General features: G+C 37.3%; 1 protein-coding gene across 1 annotated transcript in view; it reads right to left on the bottom strand.

Moving 5' to 3' along the window:
- Positions 1-19,612: 19,612 nt before the first annotated feature.
- The window catches only part of LOC124182689 (5'-3' exoribonuclease 2 homolog), a 39,569-nt gene continuing 34,019 nt past the window's right edge, over positions 19,613-25,162 (bottom strand). The window contains exons 16-17 of the mRNA XM_046570259.1: positions 21,715-21,992; positions 19,613-20,149 (exon numbers count right to left, since the gene is read on the bottom strand). Of these exons, the coding sequence (XP_046426215.1) occupies positions 20,060-20,149; positions 21,715-21,992 (368 nt within the window). The 3' untranslated portion in view covers positions 19,613-20,059. The remainder of the gene's footprint in view (positions 20,150-21,714; positions 21,993-25,162) is intronic.

The raw sequence follows: 25,162 nt of genomic DNA, 5'->3' as shown, positions 1-25,162 counted from the left end.
TTGTAAATATACTGTGTAAACTGAGAAAGAATGTTGCGTCTGCTGCCGTTTATAACAACCGTCAGGCAACTTTAACGTTCTAATTCAATTACTGACACGCGATGTGTGGCCAACATACGTGTGAGGCTATAATTTCCCAAGAGATTGAAAATCGATTATTCAAACACAGTCTCTGCGATTATTGTGTCACAGTCGAATTGTTACACGATTACAAGACAGCCTGACAGACTTTTTTTTAATATTGTAAATATTGTGCAGATTATGTAATAATTGATTTCTTAATACTAGGTACGTGTAATTAGTATAAAAATTAACATTCCAATACAGGATTGTATAATATTAATATATATAACTATATAATTTAAGAAGATTGTCTTTTTTATTTGGTCCGTTCCATTTGTTGTACAATCTACAAAGTTTGAAGCAATTGAGAAACGTCGAATCTGCAGGAACTTGGAATGTCACAAGTTATCGGAATAATTTTGGTTTATAACTGTATGATTAATAATTTTATTCAAGTATAAGGTATAAAAGTAATCGGAAAAAATAATCGACATGTCTACCGATCACCAAATCATTATCAACAACGACAAAAAATCAATCACTCATGCGCAAATGATTTTTTGAATCGTAATTCTGTTAGCGTTGCGAAACGAATGTATAAAAGTGACAATTTTTAATTGCAAATCGATAAAAGAAAACTCGAGAACGCGAGAAATTTGAGAACACTCCAAGACGACTGTATAGTACTGCAAATATAAAAAAAAAAAAAACAGTATACCAGTTTCAAAATCCTGGAACTCTTCTAAACGATCTTCACTTGTATTACATAACCATACTGCAGCTCGTATAGGTGCGTAATAAAAATAGTTCTTTCTTTGATTAAGAATCCTCAAAATATCCGATAAACCAAATATAACTAACGAATAAAAAATTTGATTGATTAATCGACAACTAGACTAACAAAAAAAAAAAAAAAAAAAAACAAAACCATCGATGCAGGTTGAAATTTCCAAATCGCTGAACAACACATTCCTGCACTGTATACAGTGAAAAAAATTTCATTTGTTACAGTAACAGCTAGAAAACTGATTTTCATTTTCCACCTAGAACTATATTTCCCGATTGTGGTAAAAAATGCAACATAGTTAAGGACCGGAACTAAAAACTTCTCTCACAATCAGTGATATAATTCGGACGAAATGCGACGCATCTATACGCATAATTCCATAAATAAAACGAATCCGAGGCAATTTTCAATATTGTAACAAAATAAACTCGCCGCCTGGGTATCCGCGGTTGTGTGAGTGCACAACGTATATACGTAAATGTAATTTCCCGGCACGCCGTTGTTCCGAGCACTCGACGATAGCTGCACCCTCGGCTGTGCCGCGGGAACGTTTCAGTAATCCTCAAAGCATTCCGCACATGATAGTCGAACGGCGTGCTTCTCCATTCCCGATATTGCTACTCGATACCTGCGAGCCTTCGCAGTGCGCCGTTCGCTTTCCGGTTCTCTCACCCTACAGCAATTAATTACATAACAGGATACCTTTCGCGGCAATATTGTGTGCGATCTGCAGGATCAATTAAGTGACGCGACGTGGCAATGCGGGAAAATATTTCGGTTCGGTTCAAGTTGGCCTCTGTAATCTCTCTGCGTACCCTTTATTATTCATCGCGTCCGCAAAGCATTTTGCAATGTTTTATGCCAAATGTTTGTTTGGCCAAATTCGAGGCTTTTTATTAATTTTGTCACGAGGTGTAGTCGTTAGGTGAGCGTTGTTAGTAAAATTATTGTATCCGTGGACTACGGATTAGATCGCTTGTTTAAATACTACCAACAATTATGGAATACACTGGAATTATGAAAAACAAGATTAGTGATATCAATGATTCATTTCAAACCGATTTAAAATTGTTAAAAATCTGGTCGGTTCTTTCTATTTGATTATTATTATCATACAATGGCTTATCTTATGCGCAAGATTACTGTTTACTTTACTATACAAATTCAACGAAACTCGAATTTTTTAATCATATATAAATATGTTGCTATCGTTAAATATATCAATTTTTATAACTTCGCGCCGATATTGTTTTGCACTCGGATTTATACGGTGAACAAATTATGGAAGTGTTGAATTGACTGCTGCGAGAAAAAAAAAAAAGCAAATCTGTTTCCGTCACTTGTTACGTTATTCCGAATGCTGCCGATTATTAAAGATCATAAAAACTGTACGAGGATTTTAACGGTCAAAAGAAATTAACCAAAATACCAAATTCTATGAGAATTCATTTCACATTTTGAAAACAATTTATTCCTAAATAATTAGCCGTTTTTTCACTATCCGATGCCGACCGGTATAATCTAAAATTGAAAACTTTGATATAGCATACAAGTTAGAAAACTTATTCAAAATGATTTGTGAACAATAAAACGTCGTTCCAAATTAACGAATCTTTTTCTTCTCAAAATGACGCTTTGCACGTTTGTCAAATTATTTGTGCGACTGTAGATAAGATACTGATAAAGTTAACGGTAAACGTGTACTCAAGTACGAATGTTTGCTGGGGTCAATTAGCCTTCGCAAAATTACATTTGCTGTTTGTAGAGCGAAATGGTGGAAAAATGGAATAAATCCTTTGTAAAATTTACCACCAATCGTTAACTCTGAAGAGAAAACGTATATTTGTTAATGAATTATTTCACCAATTAAGCTGATTGTTTATCAGCAAAATCATTTCGCTCTAGATAAGTATTTTATTGGAGTTGCACTTGAGTAGATTGTAAATATTGTCCAAAGTAGCTACTGTTTTACCGAATTCGGAAAACATGTTTTCAAACTGTAAGAGTGTTTCTTTTTTTTACAATAAAAGTTAAAAAAAATTACCGCATTATGTAAGTATTACATAAAAATATTACCGTTGCGTTGGGGGTGGACACATTTTTGTTAATCGGAGTTAGGTTATACTTATAATTACAATTTTCGCTAACTGTAACGTTTTCTTAAGGATGATTATTTGCACTTATAACAAAATACACTCGTCCCCCATTCTGATAGCAAGTATAAATAACGTGTGCTGCAGGCAATAGGGCAAAGTTTCATGGATTTCTGTTTCTTTTTTTTTCATACTTCGTATTTTAGTAGATAAATGAAGGAAAAATAATAATTTGGAAAATTGTATGATTTCCTTATAAAATAGGGAAATTTAATCGCAATATACATACATTTAACTTTTACAATTATTGTTTATATATAACGAAAATTTAAAAATACGATGGCATTATTTTAAAATACTCCACCACGTAATGCAATTATCATGAAAAATACGATTTTTTTTTCTCGTGTGAAACTTTCTTATCAAGTTGTACACTGAAAAAATATAAAGTTCAGTCTACCGTGCACAATTTATTACAGCCATCAGATGGTCTTCAAATATATTTCCTAGTTGTAATAACTATTTTTAGGCTAAATGTAACCAAATCAAATATAGTAAAACAAATTTAAATTTTAGCTCGGTTCACAATGTTGCAAATGGGTATTGTGAGTAACAAATATTTTAGACCCCCGCGACATATTTCTTTAGTTGGTATATTATACGTTTGTCGATTGAGGTCGAGACGTTTTGAGAAGCACGGGTCGACGTGACTAATTTAAGAATGTTTACGAGAATCGGTATAATTTTTTTCTCCAAACTTGGAATTATTTGCAATTTTTTGTAAAATTATCGTGCCAACGTCAGGAATTGCGCATTGTTCAGCGAGGGGTGAACAAACATCGTCCAAATTTTCGATCCATTTATTTAGAGATTATATTTTGCAAATTATTCTTTTATCAATACATATGATAATTTTTCGCTCCATACAGCTGAGCGCAGCTCACTTCTTAACACCTGATCAATCATATCACAACAAATTCAAATCGAATTATCGATATTTCACAAAAGAATGCGATCGAATCTCGGGAATACTCTTAAATGTCTCGTGCGATCGTGCGATACAAACAGTATTTAATGATTCGCATTACCCAACTTGCTGCGTGTCTAGGCACGGTTGACATATCGTTTGTATAATACGCAATACGTGTACATGCATATAAAGCAAAGTAAAAATTTTCGCACGGAATCACTGTGAATTATTCAAAAAGTGTGTACAGATTAACAGCGGCGATGAAACACTTGAACGCGACGGAACTCGCGAATAGGTTAGGAATACGCGTCGCGTTCACCGGTGTGAAAAAATCGTTCGTATTGGAATTGTCGAGTCGTAGGTACGAGGAAATTTCCAGCAGGGGTGTCGAGACGTGGTTAAAACGGCGGCTCTGCCGCCGGCGGGAAGACCGATTCTCGCTGTTGTCCCCACACCATCGTTCCGACTCCACGCGTCGTCCGTCGGCGTCGATTCGGGTGGGGAACGAGCTTCTACCACGCCCCGTTTTTCGGCGAGGGCGCGGCGTCGCGACGCCCCGCCCACGCAACGATCGAAGGCCTCGAGAGTTGGATTTTCGCGAGATGATAATGCGAGCGCGCTGGATTCTGTCACAATCAGCTCCGCCGAAATAACCTTGCCGGATATTTTTTGCGCCGATCGCGTTGCCTGCGAAATCCAGATCGAAATTATCGAAGGACGCCATCTGGCGGCAGGAAAATATACTACGCTAACCGGGTCGTATTTGATTGTAACAGTCGTTTCTCGGCGTATATTTCACACGGTGTTAATTCAACGTATCTATAAACAGAAATTTTATCACTTTAAAGAAGTTTTCTTAGTCTTCGTATGATATATTTTATCTAAACCGATCAGCTGTTAATTCAGTTGCGGCGCCATATTGATCTAGTCACGTATCTACTTTTGGTCCCGATTACAGCTGTATAACTATACACGATGAAAAAAATTACTTTAGGTATAAATGACTAAATGACGCGTAATGAAAAAAGTATTATATTTAACTGGCTACAATTACTGAGTGATTACTCGTAACTTCAACTGTAATGATAATAAATCAATTTGTTTTCCGGTAGTATTCTGTAATTACCATATTATCAACCGGATGTTTCAATTTTCTAAAAATTTCAACACACGAAAGCCCAGAAAATAGCTTTCCCAAAATATTGCAAAGTTAGCAGCTGACTCGTCCAGCGATATAAGGTTAAAACGGGCCACCCTATAGTTTGGATCACGTAAAACATGTTGAAACATATAAATCAAGATGACAATTATTCAAATTGTAACTTAACAAATATAATTATACACAAGTCGTACAAGGTAATAGATATGATTGCATGCCAAAACTACATGGCAAAAAATCGCACTCGTCCGTTATGCTGTTGTGCAGCCTCCGTGTGCCCGCTTCTGACAATTGTCATGCAACGAATCCAGCCTCGAATACAATCCGTTGCACTAGATGCAAGCATTGTTGAGTTCCTCATTCTTTTCGAAACTACTACCGAATAGTGAAGACGGGAAAAGCCACTTTTATAACCTGACTTCCACGGTGTGAGCAAATATGAAATTGAAGAGACCGTATTAGAATATAGGATCATTCAATTAGCACGAATTAGCTCGAAAGTCACATACAGGCTGATGTTTCTTAAATTGCATATTCCCGATCATTCGCATAAATTATTTTTTTCATTTTATGTTATAAACTGCACAAAGCCATTTTATGTAAATGAATAATTGGTTATACTAGGAGGAAGTAGGCTGTATCGTATCCAACGGAATCTCACCACTCTTCAGAAAATACATCGATTGCTCTATCATTTCATATATATGTAGAGTGGTACGATTTACTTGGTGTTAAGGTCTCTACCGATATCAAGGCTTCGTTGAACTGATAGAATTTAGTTAACTTAACAAAAAGATTCTCCATGTCGTGATGAGCAAAAAGTTGATTATTGACAATTATATAATATCACATTCGAATAGTATATACTTTTAAAAATTTTGTTTTTCTGCAATTCCAACAGTATATATATACATATATATATAATACATTTACATCGTTATCGTAACGATAAACCAATTTCGCTAGAATTTTCAAACAACCGTAACAAGCGAAATTTTTCTCAGTGCACTGGAGGAATCGGCGGTCGTCTCGGTTCAATAAAAAAGCATATAAATCCAGGGTCCTCGATGTCGTTAGCCGTTGGCATTGCATAAGCCGCAAGGGCACAATTCGATTCAACGTGCGGTTCCCGCCATCACCGCGTTTGCCCCGTTACCGGACAGGGCAACGTACCTAGACAAGTAATAACGGTTGGTCCTCTCGAAAACTGGGCTTGCGCGTCCCACAAGATCGCGCGAGGCATTGTATCGTTGCCACTTATCGGCCTAGTGACGCGTTAACGATGGGACATTGTTTAACGCCGAGTGCAACAGGCTTTGTTCGCTCGTTCCTCGGCTCCCGAGCAAGCGAGACAGCGAGCGAGCGAATCGCGGTGAACGCTCCCTCGAGTGGCGAACCGAAGCCCGCGGCGGCCGGAGCGACACGCAGCGCCGCGGTGGTCGAACGCGTAACTACCGTTCCCACACACGGCGAATCGGCCGAGCAGCGAGAGGCCCACCAGCGGTGGCTCAGGCACCCTACGAACCACGGGCTTCCGGGCGAACGTATCGATATTTCCGCGAGACTGGCTACTCTCGCCTCCGGGAGCCGCGCTACGGGGTTTCGGGGAGACTCTCAGTCCAAGGAGTCAAGGAGTCACTTCGCAGGGGGGTTTTAGTCGCACGGAGGTCGAGGTGCCGATACATTAGCGACGCCCGGGTGCCCCGCGCGGGAACCCAGCACGGGGGGTCGCTACTCGTCAACTTTCCACTGCCGAGTCTTGGCCACTTCGGTTCTTTGATCGCTCGCATGACGCGGCGGCTCCTCAACGTCACTGAGCTTAACGTGACTTGATGCCTGACCCATACATCCGATTAAGAAACGATTTTGCGAGGCACTCGGAGCGATGCGTACCTCAAGGGGAGACTCGGTTTAACTTTTCGTCAAATGCGAGATTTGAGGCGAGGGAAAAATAGTACACTTGAGCGGTTCAACTGATGAACCGAATGACTTGGAACAACTACGGTTTGAAAATTATTACAAGACAATCTTTAGTTCATGGTAATAGTTGCGTCGACAAAAAGTTTTAGCCTTCTACGATTCAAGCTTATTATGAGCAATTGGAACGTTTTGAAGAAATTTTTCAAGGATGTTCTTGTTTCAAATCGCTTCACAATTTTTTAGCTTAAATTTGGATCAAATTCTAATTTCAGGTTTCGAGATAAATTATAGTCTATATTTCGGAAATATTCGTTCATAGATGCGAAACTATTGAATTTTACCGAAATCTCCGTTTAAGACGGAGGTTTTTTTTTTTGATAAAACTTGATAGTTATTATTTATCTTATTACTCGAGATAGCCGTATCTCAATTATTTATTAAATCATATTCGCTAAGATCTTTGCAAAAATGCAGAAACAGAAAATATTGGAATTCTAAACAATACAGTTTAGATATGGATGCTTGTTATCATTTATAATCAGGAGAGAAAAAACGTTGAAATATTAAGTAATACTCTTGATCAGGGAAGTAAAACAGAATTTCCTTTCAACGTTCAACAACTTAGAAGTAGTAGAATGGCGCTTGTTGTAATACATTATGAGTAAGAACTGGCAAACAGTTGCTTTTTTCATGATCTTACTAGCAGAGCAGGTAAATTTTTTTGAACTTTGATCATTTTATACATTTAACTGAATAATAATACATTTGATAATGATAATGTGATATAACGATTCATCTTAGTTTCGGGTTTCTGAACTCAACGGTTTGGGAAAATGCTTTGGTTATTCAAACGGAGCTACTTTGGAATACATCGGTTACAGAAAAAAATACGATGAAACAGATTTACATTTTTCGAAGTTATTCAAGGATCGTATGCTTTTTTTGGAATCTGAAATTTCCCGGCTTTTCCAGGCATTCCAGCCTGAAAATAGGATTTTTTCCAATAACCTTCCACGAAATATGCCGCTGATTAATGACGATTCTTTACACATTAATACTAATATAACCTAGTAAATATCTTGCTGTCTGACTATCAATTTACAAACAACATCCCGCGATTTTCCGTAAAAAAGAAACAAAAGAAGGTTTGGTACTAACAATAAGTAACATACACCAAATATGTGAAGTGTTGCGAAGAAACAATATTTTGAGTGCAATGCTTTTTTTTTTATCAACATCGATTGTAGTTTGTATAAGAACGAGATCATTTCTTCGACAGGCTCAAGATTCCCGTCTTATTTTCGAAATTTCCTGACTTTTTCCTGGTGTAAGAAATTTCCCAAGTTTTCCCGGTTTTACCTGTGCCTACGAACCTGGTATATTATGACTACTGTATTACCTACAATTGCGATGCACACCAATTAGAATATTAAACTGATATTATTTTGGAAATTGGAATAATAAATTTGGTATTTTGATTTTGATGGTGTGCCCTCACGGAAAAAACCCTCAACTTCGGTGTAAATCCGTACCGTCAATTTATTCTTATGGGAATTTAGCATTATCTATGAGTCGGGGGTACGATTTGACGCCCAAGTTGAGGATTTTTATCTGAAGGTAGTGTAAAAAAATTGTGTGAGTAACATATCCTGTTAATACCATGTCAAACTTTTACTTCATTCCTGATATTTGACTGTATCGTTTTAAACTAAGAAAGACATTCAACAAACCTGACTGAATCAGTAAACTCTCACATCGTACTCTACTAGAATAACAACAAACTATTGCATAGAATCTAAATTCGTTAACTGACTTGCCAAAACATTACTTCAATGTTATTAGAACAGGAAAATATTACGTAAGTATTATACTGCAAAATGTCTGCTATACCGCGACGACAAACATATCATTTTTTTCACAATTCTGATGTAAAAAAAAAAAAAACGATTTTGACCGTGCTGAAAATGAATAAATAACGCTATTTCTCGACGAATGAGTGTTGGTTAGGAAATAGCGAAACATTTCTCTACTCGTGGGTAAAAACTGTTTCTGCCCACAAAAATTATTTCGAAAAATATTTCGCCTCTGGGGGAGCAGTGGTTCACAATTTCCCAACTAGCGCTCATTCATTGAGAAACAGCGCCTTTTATTCATTTTCAGCAGACGGAAAAAATCGCTCTAATTTTACATTTTTATTGTGAGAAATATCGCGTACAACTTGCGGGTAATGACGAATCTGAGTTCGTATGATATCCGCACTCACTCAGAATCGTCACTTTTGCACACTCGTTGCACAATATAATACTCCGCCGCATTCTCATTGTGTTATCAAACTGAAACAATAATAAATATGGGAAATTTTGGAAAATACTTGAATAAAAAAACATATACGCATTACTTACACTGAAATGTGCTGCAGTCACAATATTTAATAAAAAAGCTTAAAATCACCGAAATGTTGACGTACTTGAAAACTTATGCTCTAAGACAAGACGTTTTTTTAAGCAAAGTGCAAATTTACCGTGCTAAATCCCTTTTTCAAATAAATATTTACATCCGAAAAGCAAAACATCTGCAAACATTGACATTCCAGCTTCGAGTTTCTGTCAACATACCAAAAGGAATAGTATTATCATACCGCATGAGACTTTTTAGGTCTATATAGAGAAATGAGATCACCACAAGAACGTCCAAATTCTATGAAAAATTTAATCTGAACTGTTTATCCGCGAATTCTTTTCGTTTCGACCGTGACCAAGCAACATTCTTTTATTACATTGTAAAATCACAGCTTTCCAGTCATGTGAAAATTGTTTATTCGGTGGAGGAATCTTGATGAACAGATGTGGATAACAGAATACTTAGAATCGATAATGGATCTTCACTAATATCATCTTGTTAATATATAATAACTAATTACTACATTTTTCGTGTGATTTGTTTTATCTTGATCACAATCTAACTTACCAACATCTCACTGTATAATTTTTCTGACCATTTCATTTTCACCTTTACGAATATCCGTCTCTATTCTTCACTGCAAGTAAAACGACTATGTAATGAAAATCAGTAGTCAACATACGATGAATCCAAATATACCTGTGACATTCCTCTCTATTTGTTCAACTTTCTGCGTTTGTTGTTAACGGGTTCCGTGTCTGTCTAGATGAGCATTCCAAGTCTGAAGAACACCAGCTTTGCATGCACGGTAAATACGATCAAGTCTCTCTGTCCGTGCGTTCTTGCGTGGACATTCAGAAAATAGACTGGTTGGATCAAACGGAACGGTGAAATGAAAATTCGGTTGTACTTTCAAAACTATTGATCCGGTTTTAACGAAATATAGCCTAAAGTCTGGATAGACGTTGTAGCTATCCAGAAAAAAAATCAAAATCGGCTCATTAGTTCTGGACTCAAAACCACGTCGATATCGTGCTTGATAGAATTAATTCAACAATTTTCCAAAACCGGCCGAATTTCTACTGAAAAATTCGAAAAATTTTGCTTTTTTCAGAGCTCGGAGAGCGTTGAGAGCTTGCATGAATAGATAGCAAAAAATTGTAGCATCAGTGAAGAAATTATTTGTCACAGAAATATTTTGAGGTATATATCTAGAGATTTTTTATTACTACAACAAGTGTAATCAACGAAATCTAAATGACGTAAAATGCGAAAACGCCGATAACTTGTGAATCGCGAGCGAAATTTCTGGTGTTGGATTTTCCAATGAATTTTCTCAGCTCTTGTGCTGACCACTTTGTATTGAGATTATAAATCGAGTATTCCTATCGGTCCACGAGGGTAGTTTCCTGCGTAACTTTACACGTCTCAACTGCGCATAAAAAGCCATGAAAGGCTCGACTCCATCGCATGTTTGCACTTCGAGGGAAAGATATAAACCGGATGAAAACGTGTCAGTGTTTGCATATTTCCGCGTGAAAGGTAAAGACGTTTATATCGTATACCGTGTGAAAATCACCCCTCGTAAAAGGTTTTCATCCCTGAAATGGCTCCTTTGATTTAGATCCGAATTTTTGTCGGGCCTGACGATCTTCATCCTCGAATAACGACCAACGTAATAAAAATCACTTTGACTAATTAGAAAGTCTGACTAGTCAAACGCTCATCGCTTTTGTCACTATTGATACAAGACTTGACGTTTGGAGAAATTCGCATTAACGTCTCACAATTTTTTTCACCATTTGCACGACGCAATGACGAAATTAATACCCGTAGAACAGTATAAGAATTCAAAACTATTCGAGTCTCATTAAAATGAAAACATGAATTCTATTTTTGATCATCCGTATTATTCAGGATCTCGGAAAAGTTAGCCGTTGTTAAAAAAAAGTGCGCGATGAAAAATTCAACTATGACATTGTTATATTCGCGAGGGTTAAGGTAGATCAAATGTTGAAGGGTGCAGGCTGTCCCTCCAGGACTGAAATACCTTATAGGTACTACAGCACTTGAGCACGAGCTCAGAATAAATGCGGGGGAAACAATGGAAGGTAACCAGGAGGTAGGTATAATGGTGCTGCGTCATGTCGGGCTTCTAAAGCTCACCGCGAGTAAAAAAGCATCTCCCACAAGCAGTCGGCTCTCGTTGAGTAAGAATTTTTCAGCTCCCTAGCTCATAGCTACAGGAGGCTTGAGGATGTTAATCAAAGCCGGCGAACCGCGTGAAATCGTCAAAGGACACGAGTCGACGTATTTTTCGCAATGGCGGTAGTTTGTGACGAACAAATTTTCAATTCAAATCTTGGGGAGTTTTCACAAAAATTAGTGATTTTTTTTTCTTCAACATAAATATAATCAGTTATCCGTCACTCGGTTCAATTTGAGAGTTTTTTTTTTTTTGGTAAGTCTGTGCATTGATTTGAATGCGACTTTACAGTTACTTAAGTTAGCAAGTCACGAGTCTCTTTGGTAAATATTGACCACTTAACCTCGCTATACTTTTTCAGGAAATTTTTTTGTCTGCTTTTGAGGATTGATGGGTCGTTGAGAAAAGAATGAAAACTGTTTCTCAAAAAACTCCAGCTATGTTATGCGTAGCACTTATGGTGAACGCGAATAAAATAACATCGGTACTACGTAATTGGACTGATTCTAAGCAAATGTAAATGACACAAGGTAGTATATCAATAATTTGAGAGCAGGCATTATAAAATATAAAATCATAATAAAGATGTTCAAAATACTTAAACTCTAATGTTTTTGGGCTCATTCTGCCCGCCGCGCCGATCAGATCTCCGTAAGTTGTCTGGAAAACATTCAAGAAATAGCTTTAACGTGCAAATGTAATTGTTAACGAACATCTGTTCTGCCGTATTTATACAATGTCATTTTATAAACCATGGAGGTAATTGTTGGTAGAGCATTTTTATACGTTCTCTGGAGATCTCTATGGTAATAAGAATTTGCCCTAAATCATCAGAATCGCTTTAAAGAAACCAGGGCTTAATTATTTTGAACCTTCTAGTTACAGAACTCCTCCTAAACTTGTCAACGTCATAGCCTATGTTATTCAAATTTATTCAAATCAGTTTCTTTTACATAGTAGAAATGTTGTTTCATTTGTACTCACCAACATTGAAACAAATTCCACGGCTATAGATTTTTTAAACGGTTTTTTCCCCTTCTACTAATATAGATTCAGGCCCAATCATACTTAAAAGAAAGTTTCATGGTTTGACGACGAAGGATCAAGTCCGTCATCAACACTCGAATTTAGCAAAAGTATAACGTGATTCTTTGTAGTTTGCGGTTGTAAAGAGAAACTAAAGGGCTGTTGATGAGTTGCATTGAATTGTCACCTTAGGTAAAAAAATAAAAACCATAAGACATTCTCACTCTGATATTCTTCGCTTGAAACAAATCCTAGGTTAAGAATGACGAGAAAACCGTTCGTGCCTCGTCGTACATTGCGTTCTGTAATCGCGTGTATATAATGTCGGGCATATTACACATATGATCCCTTTTCACAAGAGAGGATCATTTGTTTCTTCGCAGGGTGCTGGCTTCGCAAAATTTTCGGGCTAGACGTGCCTCTTTCTGATGGTTCCTACAGCAACCACACCTGGACTCCCTTTGAGAGTTCTGAAGAGCCTCGTAAAAACTCTCTTTGCTTCTAGCGGCTCAACGGATTTGAAGTGTCGTTCTCTCTCACGCCCTTTCACTACTCACCTCTCTTCCTTGACTTCCGCTTCCTTCAAGCTTCATTTCACTCAGCGAAAAAAATCCAAACATTCGATTTCCAGCGAATGAAATAATAATAATAATAATATTAATAATTTCGATAATGCTTGTATTTAAAAACTTTTCGAACGTCGTCGCTTGCACACTTTTCTTCGATAGGTTTTTTTTTTATCGATTACAACGTATCAATGGTAAAAACAGACTTCTAATTATTCATTCATAGAAGAATGTTATTAAAAATTTGATAGTAAGAAATAATGTATGAAAGATACGATGAAAGTGCACGGTTAGATTCAAAATTTTACACTAGTTTCTATCTATTGCTTCAATCTAAAGCTCACCATGTTTCCTGACGTGAAAACTATACCCTCTGGATTCGTAAGACATTCGCTTAAGTCGCAGACAAAGTGTTTCACATTAATCTTATCACATTGAATCACGAAATGTCAACCTACGTATATGCGGTAACGTATTTTTGTTCGTCACATTTTTTCTTAGGAATTCGAAATTGGAAGTGTTGCAAGATTTGCAGCAATCAAATAATTTTGAAATAAATTTTCCAGGATAATTGAATGCATTAATAAACAGTACTTCTTTTAATATTTCAATATGTATCATTTCAAATAATATCTATAAGACTACTGTGGCGAACAAAATTCGCCCCTGTACGTGTTATATACAATAAAACGACGGTATAAGTGAGAGGGCTCAATGTTTTTGGGATGGATCTTTACTTGCCTATACAGCTTCTTTTTGGCTGAGGCAACATAACCTTGATATTAACTTTTAGTTTTTGTTTCAAAGACAAAATAACCCGATGGTAAAGTATGAAAGTACTTGCGTAAACATGAACAAACTTTTGGAGCCGATCTCTATACAATATTGCACAGTTACCACTTGGAACTTTTCACCCTATAAATGAATGTTATAGTACGTCAGATTTTAGTAATCATATTATCATATAAGAACGATTTTTATCAGGCCATTACAGAATAGACCGACGAATCTGTTTGTCACACGTTTCACTATTATTGCTCCTTCGGCTCGTCGATAACTGAGGTTATGTCGCATGAAAAATCTGGGCAAAAGTATTACCCAAACGAAAAACATTGAGTTGTATCACTGTTTTACCGTGATCCAAATGATAAAATGTGAGAATAACGCTCCAACAGGCTTTGCGATAAAGCACCCGTCGGGTGAAAAGCTCCACGTGGTAACTATGGAATATCTTGTAGATATCACGAAAAAAGGTTATTCACGTTTGGCAGACTATTTCAATAAAACAATTCTAAAAATAATGACCCTCGAATTTTTGGTATTGGAACAGCCAATAATCAATATGGAGGTTATGTTACCTCGGCCGGAGACATATATACTGCCTTACCCAAAAACATTGAGCTTTACCTTTCATGCCGCCGTTTCGCCGTGACACGATCAAGTGTTAAACTTTCAGAACAAGACCCTAGGATAATATATAATATATAATATACGTGGCTGTAATAATTAACGCTCGACGACTGCGCATAGTTACAGATCGAAAGGAACATACTCCGGGCTTGGTAGTCTCTGTAGGCGTTGCAAATTAGTTTGCCTTGCCGGAATTAAATGGGACGTGAATAAATACAAGCCCTTGGCGACGTAATCGAGAATATACCCATACCGGTAGACTCTGAACTACACGTATAGGTACGTGGAGAAGCGGAACGGCGCGGATATAAGCAGCGGCAGCAAATGTATTAACCAGTCGCCAAGTGTGCGGCGTATACGTGGTGCACTCAACGGCACGTAGGAGCTCCATTGTCCCGAGGAGGAGGCAGAAGCGGAGTGCCAGGACACCGCAACCGACGGGGGGAGATTTCCCGCGCGGATATCGCTTTATTCGTCAAAGGGAGCCAGCCGAGATAACACAGACGCATTATTCGCCCGCGTTCCTAGCTTGGTACTTCGCTGGTCCCTCCATGTACCCCATATGGACCTTATGTATTATACCGCGTGCGGCCTACGGACGTGCATATATCTATTGTATACCGCACAACGGAAAATTTTTACAATCTTATACCAAACACATGCATGGCGATCAAATACGCCGAGAGATGTTATTTCGTGATTCAAGTTAATTGTCGAGTTTCACTTGATGATACACAAATTTTTGTTCTTACCGGTATTTCGTTGAATCAAGTATCATATTTCTTGCGACATATTTGGTTGGTACACTGCGAGAAATTCTTAGTTTCGGTTACCGCTCAGTCCTTAACTATTTTCATTTTTAACACAATCGAAAAATATAATTCTAGGTAGAAAATGAAAATTAGTTTTATAGCTGTTACCGGAAAGTCTGGTATCCGTTACTATTCTTTCCCACATAACACGAAATCTTTCTAAGAAACTTTCAATAAAATATTTTATAGAAAGGTTACGAGAATCTTTTTAAGAACAACAACAATCAAGAAATCTTTTGCAAGTTTCTGGCGCGGATATTTTCAACTTGCAGCAACCTTTTTTTGAAATATTCATTGTTATGTGACATACAAGAAAATTCTAATAAAAATGAGCCTGGTACCTTTATGACTGGATGCCAAAAAAAATTTCCACGAAATGGAAAGAAGTAAACCGGGAAGAGACGATTTCTAAGTTGGTTCATGGTCTGCTTTCTATACATGCATAATCTATTGTTAAATTGTAAAAATAACGTGTTATCCTTTCAACTGAGTTTTTCTCACTAGGCGGACACACCTTGATAAATCATTGTCCGCTCATCGTGAGATTTTCATAGGATGTTTATTACAAGTTTATTTTGTGGCTAGTAATTAAATATTTTCAAGAAAGCTAGAGTAACTTACCACTTGGTCGTAAAGTTTGATAACCTTTTCTTGAAAACTGGGCAATTTTTTAAAAGATTTCGTACATCAAGGATCGCTACGCACGATTAAAACTCAAGTAAAGTCTAGAACGATAACATATGTGTATGTATAGGAACACCAAGTGAAATTGTTTCTAAAATGCCAGTGAAACTTGACAAGTCGTTTAAATTGAATAGAAATTTACGAAACGACCTGTGCCAATTATCACTTCTGGCTCAAAATCAATGTCTCTGGTTGTGCAAGAACTTTTCTATCGAAAATCAGTCACGTTTTCGAAGCAGAACAAAAGCTGTATATATAATCACAATTTTTTTCAAGTGTTTCGAAAAGCATGTATACTATAATTATTTACGAAATCCATTTATTTATCTGTCAAAAAAAGTCTTTTGACTACAGTGACTTCCTTATCCGATAATTTTTTTCAACTGCACTAATAACAAGTATCATTCGCTTGTCAGTCGGCCATGACACTTTTAGCATGGTCATTATATCGGTACATGCGTCTACTTTCGGTTATCTTCAAATTTGGGTTCACTCGCAGGTGAACCAATGTGTCCTAAACACCTGTATCGGTACGACCAGATGCTCTTCCTGCATATATCGGAGGTTTTAAGTTTTAGCAACGATCGGGTAACCAGAGCGCTAAGACACGGGCGACGCTGTCGTGGATACCAGATGCGGGCGATCGGAAGTATCAGCTCAAATAGTTTCAAAAGGATTGAACTACATGCGGGTCTCTGTAATTCTCAACAATATATCGGATGCGTTCTACGCCGCGTCTTAAACTCCGTTCAATGTAACTTTGGTTTGAATATTGGGTTTGGTGACACTTATTCTGGCCAACGACGATTCACGCGATTAATTCAAAAATTAAACCAACTTTATTCGATGGAAATGAGAATTTTCTTCGGATTAAATTAAGTCTACTCTCCGTCGCCACATTTTTAGTAGGTCCATGATTGTGACAACTAAAGATTTAAAGCCTCCTCATTTGTTGCCAAGACCAAGCTTGATCGAAAACCTCTGTTTTATCGTTGATATTTTTGTTCTGATAATAAATGAACGATGCATGAGTATAAAATTAATCTTGGTGACTCGAATTTCTAATAATCGCAATTCGGACTCATTGTTGTAAAGAATTTTATCAGTTCAGAGTTTGAAATTCCAAATAGTTCGAACTCCCAGACAGTCAAAACTTCGGTTGGTCGCAATTGAGAGGGATTCAAATTTTTTGAGGTTATCGAAGATTCTCAGGCTCAAGATGCTCCGATTTCAATACGAAATTACCCATTGCTATAATTAGAATTATTATAAATTTGGCCAATTCAAAGTTACGACGATACTTCAGAGTTTTCACCACATTTGAAATTCAAACCATTCGAAGTTTTCGTCATTCGGATTGCTGGGATTCGAAATAATCACGGCGATTGTAACTGTTCGTGAAATTGGACTTGAGACTGAATATCGAACTGACCTACATAAATTTTTAATATTTTTATCGTGACTCATTGTCACTATTGGTATAAAAACTTGATTTCTCAAAAAAGTTCGGTACATCGACGTGTCAATTCGACTATCGGGTACATGAGCGATTCTCAGCGGTATCAAGGAGAAAAGCTCACAATCAGATAAAATCCATGCACGTATATACCTAAGGGACGATGCCGGCAGAGTAAGGCAAATCCGAATAAAAAGACGGGAAAGTTGTCTTCGCGAGAGAACGAACGATGCGTTTCACCCGGAATTGACCCGACGTGAAACGCGGGGAAGCCGCGACGGCTTGCCTACGGAATAAAACGACGGAATGAAAAGAGGCGAGGTGAGTTGTTTCGTACAGAGGGCTTGTGCTTCGTAAGAGGATGAGGATTATGGGATCCAGGAACCAGGGTGACGATGGAGAGAGGCACGCTGTTCGCTATTGTTTTCTCGAGTGGTACTCGCGCGTTCGCTGGTTCGCCCATTCGTCCTTTCGTCCGCTACCAGCTGGCGCCGTGGTTGCCCATCTCTTACTCACCTTTCGTACGTTCGTCGTCCATCATCAATTTTGAGTTACGGTACAGCTTGGCTACCGCCACCAATTATCTGGGCACCAAGACAAATTTCTAGTCACGGTTGCCGTGGAGTCCATCACTATTTGCACCTTTTAACATAACCGGAAAACGTACACTGAGAAAAATTTCATTTGTTATAGTAACTAGAAAAATTCAGTAAAATAGGTATCGTTAAAAAAAAACTGTCTGAATATTGTTGGAATTACGAAAAACGAGGTACGCGTAACCATTTTGCGCTATTGTCGATCCTTTTTTGGTAATTGAAACGCAAAATCACTTTGTTAGGTTTACTCTACTTTTTTAGTTAAACAAGGCTTTAACCTCAATTTATTGTTGCAAAAGCCTTAAATTTTTGCAACAGTTACAAGAAAATATAGCAACAGCGATCGTAATGAGAAAGAATAGTAACGGATACTAGACTTTCCGGTAACAGTTAGAAAACTAATTTTCATTTTGTACCTAGAATTATATTTTTCGGTTGTGGTAAAAAATGAAAACAGTTAAGGACTGAGCGGTAACCGGAACTAAAAATTTCTCTCAGTGTAGTTCTAGGTACAAAACGGAAATTGGTTTTGTATCTGTAACTAGAAAATGTATGTACGTTATTATACTTTTTCATTACTCGTACTATATTTTCTTGTATCTATTGCGATAAATTGATGTTGTTGCAACAGTGATTTGACGTTTAGTTGTTATTATGAATTTTTTATTCTGATTTAATCTTGCAAAAAAATAGAAAATATAGTATCGACAACCACAATATTCACACTAAATAGTTACGTGTAATCGATTTTCTTGTTATTCCAACAATATTTAAACCGATATTGCAACGATACCGATTATACCAGAATTTTCTATTAACTATAACAATTGAAATTCTTTCTCAGCAGATGATCGAAAATCACTGACTTAAGGGTGAATTTTAAGAATGCCAACAACGTAGCAGTGATATGCAATTTTCAAAAAGAATTAATAATACATTCGACTCATCGATGTCAAAACTTCGGTTATTTTCCTAAAAAAAATGTTTTTCAAGACCACCGTCAAAAAATCTTCCACGTTTTATTCAACGCATTGACGTTAAATTTACAATATATTCGTAGCTTTCGGTTTAAACCAGGTCAGGAAAATTAGATCAACAATTTGTATTTTTGTTGCAGACTTGCCATTCGACCTATTCAAATTATAGCCAGAGTTGAAATTAATCTTGATTAAACTCGTCTATTGATTCGTATGCTGAAAAAGTTAAACTCGGATTAAAAATCATTCCAAAATTCCAAGTCCGTGCATATTTTCATTTCCTTGCGAAATGCCGACGGTAAACCGCTATCTTCCTTCAAAGAAATTCTGTAAAAAGTTCTGAATATATTTCTATGAAATATGTCCACCTACCTTTAACGAATGTCAATTGTGTTGGTGACGTTTTTTTTTATCACAGGTTGAAGCTCGTATCGTACGAATGGTTAAAAAATTCAATTCACACAATAAAAACATACTTCAAACATGATTTGTGTTATTGACTTTCGTTTACTTTGTGTTCTACAACCATTTGGTGTTGTCGTCTAATGACTTTACAGAGTAAGAGTAATTAGATATAATTCGTATGAAATAATATGCAGATAATAGTGCACATATAAGTATAATAATGTTTATATGTCTATACATATATGTTATATACAGATATGAAACAATGCACTGTATTAATATAAGGTATTTTTCTTTCCATTATTATCATTTTCTTTTTTTTTTTTTTTTTTATATATATATGATTCAAAATAAATTGCCCTCGACTAATTGATCGCGTACAAAATATCGATTTTCTCTTTCGATTTTATAAATGTAAAATAATAATCATTTGCGGTTGTGAGTTCTCACAACGCGATTATACAATCCAGGTTGATTAAAACCTAAATTATGGATCAGTGGATTGCGAGACCTGAAGTTTCAGCCACTTTTAGCGGCCTCTCCACCCACCACCACCACCACCACTTCCTCCTCCACCTCCTCCTCCTCCTCCTCCTCCTCGACGATTTTGCGAATGATTCTGTAGAAAAACGCAAAAAGAAAAAAAACATTCGTTTCTCATTAATACAATTGAAGCTCGATAACTGGCAACCTTTATGCTACGCCGAAAAAGTTACAGCAAACCGAACACCCAAATGCGCATGCGCCAAATCACCGATTCCATCGCTAGATTCATTCGCTTGTCAGGTTGACCAACTCAGTTTCGGCCGGATGCTAAGTATAAAAATTTGCTTATGTATCGAGATTATTTAGGGTTGAGAATTTTACACAGCCGAAATGTGACGAGTCTGCATCCAACTCAACATAACCTAAAAACGCTTGCGCGTATTCGAGTTATTCCACATCAAACCGATCACTCATGAAACGGTAAGGTTTTAAAATATTATCGTAGTTTGATAATATATCAGGAGATATCAGCGTTTAGAGACCATCGTGTCTGACTGTTTTGCCTTTTCTTTTACATTTTCGACCCAGTGCAACTTCGGGCAAAATTAGAGGAGTTTTCTCGAGGCAAAAGACAACCTAATCACGAACTGTTCTGAAATTAGGCATTAAAAGTGTGCGGTTTGACGTGGAATGACGCAGTTACAGTTTGCGCCGGGGAAAAATCAGACAGAGTTGGTCAGCCTGTCTAAGCAGACGAAAAACTTGGCGCATGCGCACTTGAGTGTTAAGTTTCCTGATATTGAAAGGGTAAATAAATAAGTCCCTTTATTGTACGAATGGATCCAAACTCTAAAAAATGGAAAATGTGTAAATCTATGATAAATACGTGTAACAGACAGATATATAGCTATGGAGAAAATTTCAGATCACCGGTACGTAACAAAAAGGGTGATGAATAGACGTGCAGAGGTGATGAAAAAGGTGAGGTCAAAAAGTAGAATTGCCATATAATATGAGGGTTACAGTATCGAATTTTAGAAACTACGAACACCCAATTCATAAAATGTAAAGTGCGGAAATTTGGAATATTCAAAAGTTGAAACGAGAAAAGCTATATAAAATGTTAAAAATTAACATATAGAATTGTCAGAGCATAATTGTAGAAATTTTAACGATTCTATATAATGCTCTTACAGAAAAAACCTTTTGGTGTAAATTTGCACCCTCAATTTTTTTCTTATGGAAACTTAGCATAATCTTTGAGTTTGCTATGTGAATTTACACCCAAGTTGAGTGTTTCTTCCGTGAGGTTGCTTTATTCTACCTGTACGTAGGTTTTATTCTTTATGAATTCCATGAATCAGGTTTACGCATCTTTAACCCTTCAAGTCTGACATTCTATTCAGTTAAAGAGGGGAAAAAGTCAAGAGCAAAAACTTTCCTCGAGTCACAATGCGTGAAAAATATCAGTTTTTAAAAATTGAGCTTTTTAATTTTCCGAAAAGAGTGCTGGTCCCAAAAATCTCATCGCGATGCCCATCAAAATCTCGCGAAATTTTCGAGAATTTCCATATCGAAATCGATGAACATATCGAGAAAACACGTCAAACAAGGTACTAAAGGACGATAAAGGGTTGAATATTCGATATTGTGATTCTGATTCTATTGTGTGCGATAAGTAAAACATATTAATCTTACCCATTGAGGATTCGAGTAACTGTTGTGTGATTTATTCTGATAAGGATGAGGCCGATTGTGTTGCTGATGAGAGTGTTGGTTGTGGTGTTGGTTACGTTGATGATAGTTCGACTGGTGAGCCACGTAGCCACTGGCCCAAACTCCGGCTTGTGGATTCTGATTATAGTTGCCACGACCACCGCCGCCGTTTCCGCCTCGAGCTGAGCCAGAAGTTACGCTGCCATAACCGCCGGAGCTGCCACTGTTGGATGAACCAGAATGGTACCCACTCTGGTACCCTGAAACAAAGAAGCAATTTTACTTATTTTTCTCCTTTCACTCCTGCCGTAAGTGTGTTTCCGACAATTCTCCCCCTCAAATTAAAAAGCCGCTGCGAGAACGAACGATTTGGCGAATGCAACGCAAAATAATAGCAGATAATTGCAACGGGAAACTTTTCCACGGTTACATATTGCATTTTAGCGTGGGGGAAATTCTCACGAACCGTGTGTAAATGGACATTTATCCAAATGCACATTTTTCACAAAAAAAAGTTTATGCTACTGGCATTTTTGTAGAAATCAATATTGCAAACGCAGTTTTGGGCACCGCCTAATTACAATTTGTAATCGATTATATCTTGAATTGCAAATCAAATTTCTATCATATTGTGCAGTCGTAATGACGAATTACAAATGGCATTTGTACGCCATATCGCCTCAATTACAAAACACAAATCAGATTTGTAATCGTCTACAAAATTACAAAGTCTAATTGTAATTTGTAATTGCCTGATTACAGTTTCGCAAATCTCTGCAGGTTCCACGGGTTTTTGGAAGGCGCTGAATTCAAATCTGATAACGTAACGTCAAAATCAAAAATCCCTGATCCAAAACGGTGGATCGAAATATTTTAACGATGTCATTGAAAATAAGAGAAAAAAAAATTAACCCAACGATTTTCAAAATTCTTATAATTTTTGCACTTTATTGACGGTGGAGATTGTTTTTTTTTTTTTTTTTTACCATGAAAAAAAAAATGGTTGCCATTCTTCTAACGCACATCAATTGAAATAAGTGGTAATCATTAACAATCGACATGCTATTACAATCAATCGCGTAGCCCTAAACTATTGCGATTATCGGGTAACGGTTTGTGCCGAATAAGACCATTTTTCAAATCACTGTATGAATAAGTTTTTTAAAAATATTCCTGAAGACGTGGGTCAATATGGGAATATACACGCTTCGCGTTCGGTTATTAACTACGTACAAACAGCGTGCGCAGGTCCTCAGACATCAGCTAACTGGGCGCTTTGTTCGACCAGCACAATGTTTAGTTGAGTAGAAACGTGGCGGCGCGTGGCTCCGTGTGTGCCCAACACACGAAACGTCATATTAATATACGCCAACATACTAGCTAATAACAGATTTCACAGGAGTCGAATAATAACGTTCCCCCGCCCCTTTTTTCTCTTTAAAGGTCCATTGACGTATCGAATATATTTTACGTACCTACATGGGATGCACAAAACGATCCCATCATAATTATTCACTTAATCTAAACGACAATCGAGCAAATAGTCCTAAGAATTTTGAAGCTTGAGTTAGTCGTTCCTAGGCTGTGAATGAATTTTGTTTGTTGTATTCAAAATATAGAATGGTTGCTGGGGATCAGTAGATTCGAGGATTTTGTTGCCTCCTCTTCAAATGTTTGTAAAATTGTTATTTAAGCGTGGAACTTATTACACGTACGTATTTTTCGGAAACTTGAGAGAACTTCCAGAAAAGGGTACCAAACACATCTCGTTCAAATTTGTTTTCAGTGGATAAATGTAGATTTTTTTCTGTTTTTCAAAACAACTGCATGAAACTCCACAAAAATAAGAAATTATTGAAAAAAAGAAAACATATAACCGTTTAACATTACCCAGTGATTGCAAAGAATCACGGAAAATTTAAAAAAAAAGCATAATGAAGCTGGTTCTGTCGAATTTCAAATGGCATACCAGTCATTCATTTACGCCTCTTTTTGGCTTAGAATATTGAGTTTTTTGTCCCAAACGAAAATTAAAAAAGTGATTCTAAACCTTTGTACGATACTGTGTAATTATCTAGATTTCTTGACCACTGAATTGTGTGTGTGTGTATGTGTGTGCGTGCGTGTATTATCTTGGAGTAACGTCAAAGCGTTTTGTTAATTTAAGATTCTGCCTTTAATACGAAGACGCTTCGCAGACTTTATTTTATATAATTAATTTTACAAAACAAAAGAACAGAGATAACCATTTGCGGTTTGCATTTGACCTTTCACAGGACATGGTACACTGAGAAAAATTTCATTTGTTGCAGTAACTAGAAAAATTCAGTAAAACAGGTATCGTTAAAATAAACTGTTTGAATATTGTTGGAATTACGAAAAACGAGGTACGTGTAACCATTTTGCGCTATTGTCGATCCTTTTTTGGTAATTGCGGTAATTGCAACGCAAAGTCAGTTTCTTCGGTTTACTGTACTTTTTTAGTTAAATAAGGCTTTAACATCAATTTATTGTTGCACAATCATTAAATTTTCGCAACGGTTACAAGAAAATATAGTAACTGTTGGCGACGCATATCAATACATAGACAGAAAAACAAAAGCCGTAACAAGTGCTCTGTGACCTATAATTTCGTAATCGGCTATCGGCGCTAATCTCACGCACACTACGGCGAGTGGTCAACAAGACAATACAGTCTAAAGTTCTCAAAATCGCCGCGAGAGCAAGCGAGAGGATAATACGAAGAAGAATCCAAAACCGGATCAGTATTAGTCGAAACCCGGAAGAGAAAACACGTGAGTCTTGTTGACAGTAGCTCGTTACGTGTGCGAGAGTGATACGGTGAACAGTGTGAACATGGGGCTATCAACTCGACGAATCGAGGCTCATAATGATCGATTTGATTATTAAATGACGTTGGATCGTGTTTCTAATGTACTTGTGACCGAGTAATTAGATGCGAGAGCAGAACCGGGTAGAGCCGGTTGGGGACTCTCGCGCTGGCCTTCCCGGGGCCTCATGGTTGAGGTTTGGACCCGGGGTGGTTGACACGTTGGGAAACCAACGTCGTTATTACAGTCCGCGGATCACGAATACTTGAAAATAAATAACAAATCACACAAAATTGGTGTAGCCGCGTGGGCTAGCCTTGTCGGGGTATCTAAACTACCCTGGGGTGGTTTCCGTGTCGGGTAACCGGGAACGGCTTGCAGCCCCCGGTTAAAATAGTACAGGTAGTGACCGGATGGTTTCGGGTGAGATGGTAGCTGTACACGTCATCCTAAGGCCTACTCCGGTTCTGCTCGCGACGAGATCCGTGTTGAACGGATAACCGTTAGAAAGTTACCCAAGTTGACACAAGCGTTGAATAATTACTGATTGAATGAATGTAAAGCTTGTCCAATGAACCCTGAAGCACAGTTTTATATCT

Source organism: Neodiprion fabricii, chromosome 5, assembly GCF_021155785.1.
Source record: "Neodiprion fabricii isolate iyNeoFabr1 chromosome 5, iyNeoFabr1.1, whole genome shotgun sequence".
Classification (NCBI taxonomy): Eukaryota; Metazoa; Arthropoda; class Insecta; order Hymenoptera; family Diprionidae; genus Neodiprion; species Neodiprion fabricii.
This window is presented reverse-complemented; position numbering and strand designations above follow the sequence as displayed.